Source organism: Vespula vulgaris, chromosome 4 (assembly GCF_905475345.1).
Source record: "Vespula vulgaris chromosome 4, iyVesVulg1.1, whole genome shotgun sequence".
Classification (NCBI taxonomy): domain Eukaryota; kingdom Metazoa; phylum Arthropoda; class Insecta; order Hymenoptera; family Vespidae; genus Vespula; species Vespula vulgaris.
The window spans coordinates 4,524,282-4,535,647 of NC_066589.1; the positions used below are offsets into that span (position 1 = coordinate 4,524,282).

At 32.4% G+C, this 11,366-nt stretch overlaps 1 protein-coding gene across 3 annotated transcripts; it reads left to right on the top strand.

Moving 5' to 3' along the window:
• Positions 1 to 183: 183 nt before the first annotated feature.
• LOC127063001 (oxysterol-binding protein 1) lies at positions 184 to 10,968 on the top strand. Of its 3 annotated transcripts, XM_050992120.1 has the most exons (12): positions 184 to 516; positions 593 to 849; positions 2,856 to 2,921; positions 4,437 to 4,642; positions 4,846 to 5,099; positions 5,501 to 5,693; positions 7,352 to 7,647; positions 7,720 to 7,958; positions 8,074 to 8,350; positions 8,437 to 8,816; positions 8,909 to 9,129; positions 9,206 to 10,968. In XM_050992120.1, exons 2-12 carry the CDS (start codon positions 722 to 724, stop codon positions 9,346 to 9,348), a joined length of 2,403 nt encoding a protein of 800 aa, XP_050848077.1. In that variant the 5' UTR covers positions 184 to 516; positions 593 to 721; the 3' UTR covers positions 9,349 to 10,968. The 3 variants fall into 3 exon arrangements, with proteins under 3 accessions (XP_050848077.1, XP_050848076.1, XP_050848078.1); XM_050992119.1 differs by having other exon boundaries at positions 184 to 849; XM_050992121.1 differs by lacking the exon at positions 2,856 to 2,921 and having other exon boundaries at positions 195 to 849.
• The last annotated feature ends 398 nt before the right edge of the window (positions 10,969 to 11,366 follow it).

The following is an 11,366-nucleotide window of genomic DNA, read 5'->3' on the forward strand; positions in this document are numbered from 1 at the left end:
TAAAAAATTGTATAGCATGCGTAACAGCGGCTATAATTTAAATTTAATTATAGTATCGATTTTTGTATGAATAATTAGATACGTGTACATGTTCTAGAGTTGTTTCTATGAATTGATCGAACGATGTCTCGTTATTGGCTATTATTACGTTGTAATAGTCTGCCTAATTCTTCAACTAACAGCATACAATGATCAGTAACAATAATTTATGCATTAGTATTTCAATAGATATCGTGCCAAGTACACCTAGAAGAGGACTCCTGGGAAGAAGCAAAAAATACACGTAATAGATACTACCTAACTACTACTACCTGACGTAGTTAACTAAAAATCCGAGAATCTCGTATAATTATTCGCGTATGCGTCTCTATACGCTTACACGTTCTTAGTAAGAAAATATGTTACGTCAGATAGATAGTAATAAAGGTTAGGCGCCGTCACACAAGAACGTGGCGGCTTTATCACGCCGTACAAAAGGGAATCCATACTGTGTTTTAAAAAAATTGTGATCTCAAGGCACGTTCAAATTGATTACTTATCATTGGTAATACCAAATTAAGAATTGTGTGTAAATACGAAATTTCAATCTCAGACCGCAGAATTTCTGTGGGCACGAAGGATATCAAAATGGTGGCTGTACAAGACGGGTGATGTGTATGCAGATATTGGAGCGCATTATAATTTCAGGAGAAACGCGTGTAAGCACGCATCATATTAGAAAATGAGTGATTCAAAGGCTCAACATGGAACACAGGAGATGAAAGGATGGCTTTTTAAGTGGACCAATTACTTGAAAGGTTATCAGAGAAGATGGTTTGTCCTGTCAAACGGCCTTCTGTCATATTACAGGTAGTCCGTAGTGAAATCACTGTTTCCTTTACTAATCTGTTTTTCTTAGCTCGTATGATTAAATAACGAAGAAATTGTACAACTACTCATGCTATGTTGTCTGATGAAGTTTTTTCTGTAGGATAGAAAGTAACTTTGACAAAAAGCAGAGCTTTTCCTTCTACAGTGTTAGGTTATGACCCTATGATCATATTAATGATTTGAAAGTAAATCTACTTTGCATATAACTCATTATATAGTATCATTTGATATAGTTCATTGTTTCAATAAACATAAGGAAAGTTTTGATGACATTGTAAGTGTTGTTTCAAATAAAATGGTACTGTATATATTTTATGTATGTTACGTTACGGATCATTAAAACATCCATGAATTTTATAAATTATCGTAAACAGATATATAAAATGAACTTATCAAAGATGTAACTATAATAAAAAACAGTAATGAAGGATCTGAAAACGCGGTTTGATATAAAATGTCAATATGATTTTGACAAGTTGATTGATTTATGAAAACTTTCCTTTGTGGCAGATAGATTAATCCAATTATTATTATTATTATTATTATTATTTTTTTTTTTATAATTTTGCAGTAGATCCATTTGAATTTTAAGCATTAGTTTTACACAATTTGCTTATTTAATTTATTATATTGCAATTTTTTTATGCATACATAATATTAAAACTTATATATCAGATAATTTGTTGTTTCTTTTTTATCATGTTATATAATAATTACAATATTTGTTAAAATAGTTTTTTTATTAAGTAGTATTATAAATGCTAGATATTTTATGTTGAAAAATATGTATTGGAACAGCTCTGCATTTTATATATTATGATAGATAAACATGCCTGCAATTTTCTTTTTCTTTTTTTTTTCTTTTTTTCTTTTTGTTGAAATATGAATAGCATAAATGATAAAAGTAACTGTTTTAAAATTGGCATTATATAAAAAAATGCATGACTGTAAGAAACCTACGCAGATATAACTGTACATTTGACATGATGGTTTATCCAAGTAAATTTAAAACCAAAATCGCAGCATTTATATCCCAATTTTCTTGTTCACAAATAATATCTAAAGCATGCACATATGGGAATACATACTAAAATTCTTCAATATGTAGTATAAATAAAACAATATAAAATTATTATTAAATTCTTAAATTTGTATAAAATCTGAACAGAAATATTAACAAGTCCTGATAAAGGAGCAAGATGTAAATATGATATGTGATATATAACATGCCCAGGAAAAAGTTATATGTGCTGACCAATCTAAACATCCTCGTGCTTAGATCATGAGAATTGTCTCGCCTGCTTATATTTGGATACGCGCATCAGATGAATTTTATTGTATATTTGCCTCTTTTTTAGTTGATTTTACAAGATGGCATATTCAATTATTCAATGCTTTTTTACAGTTTTTACGCGAGATTGTTAATATAAATTTGTATATTAAAATGTTAAAAGAATATTTAGTATAGAACATAAATTTGTATTATTTAATATCTGAACTTAAAAATATCGCCGAATGCATTCTTGATATGCATATATTTATAAAATAAGAATGATAATTAACACACAACAGCTATCGTCTATTGATGTTTATGTCGTCTATGAAGTTGGCGATCTCGTGTTTTACAATGAACTTTGCACTGCATTTTTAGGACTTTCAATATTTTCCCGCTTGGCACAGTTATGTGATTTGAGTTTGCAATATCTTTTTAAATAATAATGCAATATTCTGTCTTCACTTCGTTTTTAAACACAAAATTGGGAAGCCTGTTTCACACAGATCATGTTCACGCAATGATCACTAGAATTTCTATTATCGCGTTTTTAGAAGTTAAACTTGTGTCGCTTAGGATCCTTCGTTTCTTAATAAGAAAATTTCAATCACGAAATACCAATTACGGTAGAAGGAAATTACGAAACGTAAATTTCGCTTCTGACAATTTTACACAATGTGAACGGGGTCTATTTGTTTTATGGATTGTTTAGGGCTGAACCAACAGGGGGGCCAAAGATATCAACGCGACGCAAGCGGAGAGCTGGCAGAGCCTCCGAGTAAGTAAATTATCGAAACGTCGAAATATCCTGACTTTCATTCAAACGAATTGTAATTAAGGAGACAAAAGAAATGTTAGTTTCATTTCATTCTAAAAAATTCCTCGCATTCCATTCTGCTACATGTTAATGCGGTCGCCAGCATTCCTAATAATTTCACCTGCTTCCTTTTTTTCTTGACTTGTAATTGATGTTTTATAACTGATAAATTGTTACACATGTAATATTACACCAATACAAATATCATAATACCCATATACCTAAACACATTTCAATATTTACATACGTAATTTACATATTTATTCACATAAACTACATATATGTATACGCACATATATTTTGTCTAAAAATTTTTAAGCGTCCGTCACCCGAAGACCTACACATTTATGCGTTTCCTTGGTGGCGTATGCGTGTATGTACGTACGTGCGTAATTGTGTGCGCAATTTAAAAAATGCTTCTGTTGTTGATTATTATAATAAATTACATTTTAATCTTGTTTGCTGTATCTTATAAGTTTAGTAACAATTGCGTCGAATTAAAGAGGGGGGAGAGAAACATTAGTAGAATTGTTTTAAATTTAGAAGATTTATTTTTGAGATGTTATATTATATTATAACGATCTACATAAAGTTATTGGATAGCTCACTGGTCAGTGCCTTCCCTTCTTATCGTTATATTTATATTTTTATATTATTTTTATAATACTTTACAAAATAATTCAATTTCGTATATACCTGGGCATTATTTTGAATTAAATAAAACGAGTAAAGCGTATCATGCATTTTCAAAAATATAAATAACTTCAAATGAAAAACAGTATAATTTCTATTATACACACGAGTATTGTAAAAGATCTGCACCATAATATTATGATGTACGATATTTTTGAAATAATATTCATCGTGTTATAGCAAGCGATATCGGCAAGATAAGAAAATTTGAAAAAATTTTATCATTAATTACCAGATCCGCTTCCATTAACTATTGTGGACGATATGCAGTAATATATTTTTTACACGTCAGCATGATCTGTTCCTTTTCCATATAAAGTCGTATAAGTCTTGCGTGATGAATTAACTCGATTGATTTAAAGTGCATGAAACGATGATTGAACGGATTTATTTCCCTTCCTGTAATACATGACCTTCGTCTCGGCGTTGCTTATATTATTTTTAATACAAAACATGGGGTTCTTTTTTTTTCGTAAGCGTAGACAACTAGAAATGGTACTGTTACGAAGAATTTGGTTGTGGGTTTTGCTTTGTTAAAAGTATCAATTATATGCTAATTCATATATACGCGTCTCCTATCTCCACTGCGCCATAGTGTCACAGATTAATGCAGACAAATCGACATTAATTTTAATGGGACGAGGTTGAGTTTTAGCTTGGATAAACCTTGAATATACCGCAAAACGAATTGCAAACTCACGTCTGTCTTTTTCTGTGTCATTCGGTTTTCCAACAATTAAAGAATCTGTTCAAGGGACTGTCGCATTTTTATTCTTTGTTTAGAAATCCGGCGGAGATGTCTCATACATGCCGGGGCACAATATCCATGCATGGGGCCTTAATACACACTGTAGATGCTTGCACTTTTGTTGTAAGCAATGGCGGTACCCAAACCTTTCACATAAAGGCAGCGACGGAAGTAGAGCGTCAACAATGGGTCACGGCCCTCGAGTTGGCGAAGGCCAAGGCTATCCAAGCAGTAGAATCTGGTCTGTATGATTCCACTGTAAAATTCATTCTATCTCATTTCATGAGAAATACATCATCTTAGTAAGATGTTTATTCCTGTAGAATTCTGTTGCAATTGAAACCATACCTCCCTAATTTTCAAGCTTTTCTATATAACCTTTTTGTTTTCGTCATACGAAATAAAACAACCTCTACATTTGTTTCAATCAATATTTATTTGTAGACGAGGAAGAAGAAGAGTATCAAGATAACGACAATCAAAAGGCAGAACAAGGCACTGCCGTCAAAGATTTGAGTCAACGTTTGGAAGATCTACAAACTTGTAACGATTTAATCGCCAAAAGAGGATCTATCCTTCAACGAGCTTTGAATGAGCTGGAAACACTAGAACCACTATATCCTGACCTAATAACCAAAATTAAAACCGTGAATGAGAAAGCTACTATCTTCCGTATTGCTGCTAATGCTATGATCAGCGTAAGTCCAGTTTAACTAATCCAATTGATTAATTAACTTTTAACTAATCCACCCGTATTCTTTTTTTTTTTGAACTTTGAAATTAAGTTGACTTTATCAATTATTAAAAAAAATACTAATTCAATGAACACCAACAGGCTAAAATACTACGTAGGTATTCGATTAAACGAAAGATGAAACAGTTACTGGTGCTATTTTATAGTTTAAATGGAATCTTTGCATTATTGCAAATACGTAATAATATAATATTTCCATACCAATATTGTTTATTGATTATATTCTGATACTGTAATTTAAGATATAATCGAAATTATCTTCTGTATGTGATGTGTATATAAACTACTTTATGTCACATATCATAGGTCTGCATTTCTAGAAAGTAGGGTAAATTATGATTTCAGACTAGCAATGACTATTTGCAATTAGCTCAGCAACAGGAACCAAAATGGAAAAAAATGTTACAACATGAACGCGATCAAAAAGCGCGCATAGAGAGGATGGTCGAACAGCTAGCTAGGCAGCACTCCAACTTGGAAGAAGCTGCGCAACATGCGCTTCCCTCGGCGACACCAGCGGGAGGACACAGACCTTCCCGTAATTTCATATATTTTACTTTTTTTAATGTGATTAGTAGTGTTCTTGCTTTTATTTATAACCACATTGAACTTTATCATTTTCGATTGTGCCTACATTGCAATGTATTTAAATCTGACTTCATGCTTATTTTTTATTTTTGCATAACTTAATCATTTTAATTAATTCAGGAAGAAATGCCACAGTTCTTTAATGATATAATCAATGGTCAATACTGATCTGAATTTTAATCACATTAAGCGTCAAACAAAAAACGTGCGGGAGCAAGTTATAAAGATTTTGATATATCAAAAAAATCATCGTGATGTTAATATCTCATAATGTAATAATTATGCAACAATAGCAATGTTATTGTAAACGTTAATAACACAAGTCTAGCCTCTCTAGGAATTTTTATTTTTATATTATTTCAAAGTAAATTATTAGTAAGTTTTTATTAAGTTTATATTATAAAATCGCGTGTGCTTGTTTTCTAAAATTCCTACCCTTTCCATCAATTGAAAGGTAATTCGAAATAAGGTGGAGCGGATGTGTACTTACGTTATGTCTAATGTGTGCTTTTTCATGCCCTTTAAGTGAGTTACTTATTTAGATTAGAAGATTTGATATTGTACACATTTTTGTGATATGTACATGCATCATTTTTTCTTAAAATCTTTCCATTGGTGAAGGTTAATTTTTTGTTTTTGTCATTCATGATTTTTATTTTTTCCGAGATTTCGAATATTCGCGGTTTTTTGTATTGAAGTATAGATGGCAGTTCACTACCCTTGCTTCGTTGCGCTGGCGATTTTCTCGCATAGCGCAGGACTTTGCACGCAAAGCTTTACATCTGTATGTGATTGATTGCTATCTAAAGTGATCATGTGGTGTATCTGTGTAAGTGTGTGAATGTATTACAAAGCGTTTAAATATGCTTTCATTTCTCTTAAATTTGATGCTTAATTAGGCACAGATGGCCTTGTAAATTGATATTTTGACGATTTCCGTTAATAGAATTTTCGTTGAGTCGATCGCAAAATTTGAAGTAAAAAGTATTAAATCGGTAGTTTAATGTTCAGAATACACGATAGATGAAATCATAGATGATGTCAAAGCAATAATCGAATGAAGCAAAGTGTGAATGTGTGCCTACACAGGCAACGGTTCATAGAAACGCAGCTTCGATGAAAATTTCAAAGATCCAAATTCTTGGTTTTGTGAGCCAATCTCGTGACTTGTCATAACCTTGTCTCGTTATCTTTGTTTGATACATAAATATAAGTATGTTAGTACTGATTTAATGATATGCAATTATTCGTACCGATCAGTACACTACAAGTGTTCGCTTTGTGTTTGAAAAGCAGTATGATATTCGAAAGCAAATCAAATTACTTAAATCAGAATAGGTTGTGCCCGTGAAACGACATTAAAGTAATATTGATTCCGATAATCTTTGTAATCATATTCCGTGCGTTCTAATCACGATATTGTTCTATATATCTTTAATTAATTTGATTTATTTAAGTAAATTATATTGCTTCGCCAATTTTATTTTTATTTTTCTCTTGTTAATTTACTTTCATTTTTTTTTTATTTTTTTATTATTTATTTATTTATTTTTTATTTGTTTAAATAATTGTAACGTATGCATAAAGGATAAATATTCTTTTTTAAAGATTCTGCGATAACCACTTCTCCATCAGAAGACGAAGAAGATAATGCAGAATTTTATGATGCTCAAGAGACGGATACATTTACACTGACTATTCCAGGAGTAGCTTCAACTAATTCGATATCTCACCCAAGAGATCGTACTGATTCTCAAGGAAGTGATGATGGCTCTAGCTCTGAAGGCGACCCAACACCTTTGCCAGTTTCTGATTCTGCTGGAGCAGAGTCATTTCTTATTGTGACCGACTCTACAGTAGTACAACCTTCTTCTCCTATTACAAATACAGACGAGCTGGACAATGTAATTAATCTTTGCCAAAATAATATATGATTAAAATGCTTAAAGTATATAATATTTTTTATTAATACATAGACGGCTTGGCAAACCAACAATGGCGGAAGCAGTGGCACCGGGTTAGTAAATACACCTAACAGAAAAAGAAGAACTAGAGTACCTGATAAACCTAATTATCCTTTAAACCTATGGAGTATTATGAAAAATTGTATTGGCAAAGATTTATCAAAAATTCCGATGCCTGTTAATTTCTCGGAACCACTTAGTATGCTTCAAAGGCTTACAGAAGATTATGAGTATGCAGAGATTCTTGATAGGTACATCATATATCTATCTAACGTTTTTTCCTGAGCAATAAATTAAGTTAATAAAGTTAAGTGTTCTAAAAACTTAATAATTATTGAAAGTTGAAAATAATGTTTGCGTTTACAGAGCAGCAGAATGTACCGACAGCTACGAACAAATGGCCTATGTAGCTGCATTTACTATCTCTAGTTATTCTACAACTGCCAGCAGAACAGGCAAACCTTTTAATCCATTATTAGGTGAAACGTATGAATGCGATCGCACAGATGATCTCGGTTGGCGAGCGATTTCCGAACAAGTTTCCCATCATCCTCCCATGTTAGCTCAGCATTGCCAAGGTAGGAAATGGAGTTGCTGGCAGGAGTTCACCATGGCTTCTAAATTTCGCGGAAAGTATCTTCAGGTAAACAACTTTATCGAACCTGATACATATCTGTTTTGTTTCTCGAAGCTAAGGAATTCTTTTTTCTACGCATACATATTCCGCAGGTAATACCTTTGGGTACAGCTCATTTAGAATTTAATACGGAACACCAACATTATACATGGCGTAAAGTAACAACCACTGTACACAATATAATAGTTGGAAAATTATGGGTTGATCAAAGTGGTGATATGGATATTGTCAATCACAAAGACGGTATCAAGTGCCATCTAAAATATATACCATACTCATATTTTTCAAGAGATAATCAGCGTAAAGTTAAAGGCGTTGTCATGAATTCAAATAAAGAGGTGAAATGGGTGGTTCAGGGTACGTGGGATTCAAAGATAGAAATTGCTCCTGTCATTAGTACGTCGGGAGCTCCAGACAATCCTGTTTATAAAACAGGGCCATACATATTAGCTTGGAAACGGCGTATGCCTTCGTAAGTATCGAAAAATGTAATCGTTTGTATCTATCGTATCAAGAGATAATATTTTTTATTTAAACGTTCATTTTTCTAATTTCATATGATAGTGATGATTGCGAAAGGTATTACTCATTCACGGAACTGGCCTCTCAGCTTAACGAGCCAGAAGATGGCGTAGCTCCTACAGATTCCCGATTAAGACCTGACCAGAGATTAATGGAAGACGGACAATGGGATGAAGCTAATGCAGAAAAACTTCGACTCGAAGAGAAGCAGAGGGCTGCAAGGCGTTACCGTGAACACGAAGCTGAAAGAGCTTCTTCACAAGGTACAGAGACATCGTACGATTGTTTTCAAAAATCTAACGAATTAATATGATTTAATTCGGAGCATTTATTTTATAGGTTTACCTTATGAAAGTTGGGAACCGTTATGGTTTAAGAAACAGCAGGATCCATACACGGATAGTCTTTGCTATATGTATAGTGATGAATATTGGGAGTGTAAGAGCAAAGGCGATTGGTCAAGATGTCCAAACATATTTTAGTCTGTAATATATCAGTTTACAATCTGACCGCCCATTTACAGTAAAGAAAAGTTTGGATCTTTTAACGTGAAGATAACTAGCAGTAGATATCACGGACGCGAAGAGTAATTTTCATAATTTCATGCTAAACGTGATATTGGGGTTGTTATTGGGTGTGGTATAGTCTTTACTTCTTCCAATGAAGTGAACAAAAGTTGATGCTTGCAAATATGACACATACATCGTACATTATGTACTCTTGTGTCATGATCATGCTGCTACCTGCCTTTCCTATTTTCTTCCTTAGCTATGTCCTTCCTATTGTCTCGCTAATTTGATCGGTCGTTGTAAAATTCTACGAAGCAACCGTCGTCCATATTGCGTGATTTTTTAAAACGAGTTCTTCGAATCTCATTGTTGAAGTCTATTCGATGAGCAAGCATTTTTTTAATCTTTAAAAATGTCGCCAGTAAGAAATATCGTGATGATTTGTAAAACACTTACATATACTATTTTATTGTATAATTAGAATAGCAATTTTCCAGTAGTAAATTTACTAACGACTGTTCCGTACCGTTCTCACAGAAAATTAACAATTTGGATTTATGTAATTCAGTATTACAATGCATCGTAGAGAAATTGAAATATCATGTGGGTTTCCTGTTTTTCTTAACTTTATTATATTCAAGCTTTCACAAAATTCTATCATATCATAGGAATGTAATTTCTTGACATATTTTATTACATATACATCGCGGAAAGTACTTATACAGACTATGAAACGTGTGTTATATGCTTCACGCGATGATGTGATATTTGCAAATGAATAAAAGAAAGGATTCAAATTGTGAAAGCGTTGCTGCATATATTTTAAGCGAGATGGTGCCCTCATTTGGCTCTATTGAAACCTCTACTAAAAAATAAAAATAATAAAAAAAAAAAAATAAAATAAAGAAAAAAAAAGTACACCAAGAAAAAGCAATCAAAACGAAATGCTGCTTTTATATCTTTGCGTTCGTCCGACTGCCACGTTTCAAATCTTTACGCGGATACTCAAACAAGGGGTGGCATTAATAACCACTTTAATTCGTGTGATTTCAAGAAACGTTCCTGAATGTGCCACTAGAATCTGTGTGTAGTCGTGGAAGTGCTAAAATGGGCTTAACTCGGAAAATACATTGGGTGACTCGTGATGCGTTTAAACATATAAAAACAGATTCGGTGGGCAAGCGAGTGAAACTTTGAAGCTTCCAAATTCATGGTGCCCGCACGCCTAATGAACATTCTAAAATATTGGGAAGGCGTGTCGTTGACTGAGCCGATACAAGCCCATTATGTCGAGGCAACGATTATGGGTTTATAAACTGGAATCGAACCCAAGAAAGGAAGCATATTCAAAAAAGCGGTCTTAAGAGATTATAAGTTCCAAACAATTTGCAGAGAATAAGATATTAAACTATAAACATAACATTCGTCACTACTACGGATTCTTTCCAAACTATAATATAATAATAATATATATATATAAATTATATATATATATAAACATGTAAAATACTAAGTGAATATATATGTATTTCATATATATACATATATATATATATATGTATGTATGTATGTATGTATATGTATATATATATATAAAGAAAATTACCGCACGCACACATTCATACACAGGCATACGCGAGCGATTTATCCGCGTAAATTGTGCATATGTATGTATGTATGTATGTTCGTATGTACATATAACAGTAATAAAACTTATTATATATCCCTCTATATAAGAAGCATATCGGTTGTTTCGTTCTTAGTGTGTGATCGCCGAGCCGATCATCAACACTACACGACTAGCCCGCTTGCAGCCAATATTTAAAATTATTGTTATTTTAATTCTGGCTGTATCATACTTTTAATAGTTAAAATAACATTCAGAGAAAAATGATATATCTGTATACATATAAATATAAATTAGTTATAAAATAATTTAAAAGGAGAAACAAATTTAAAAAGTTACGACGATAAGCCGAATAGAAAAAAAT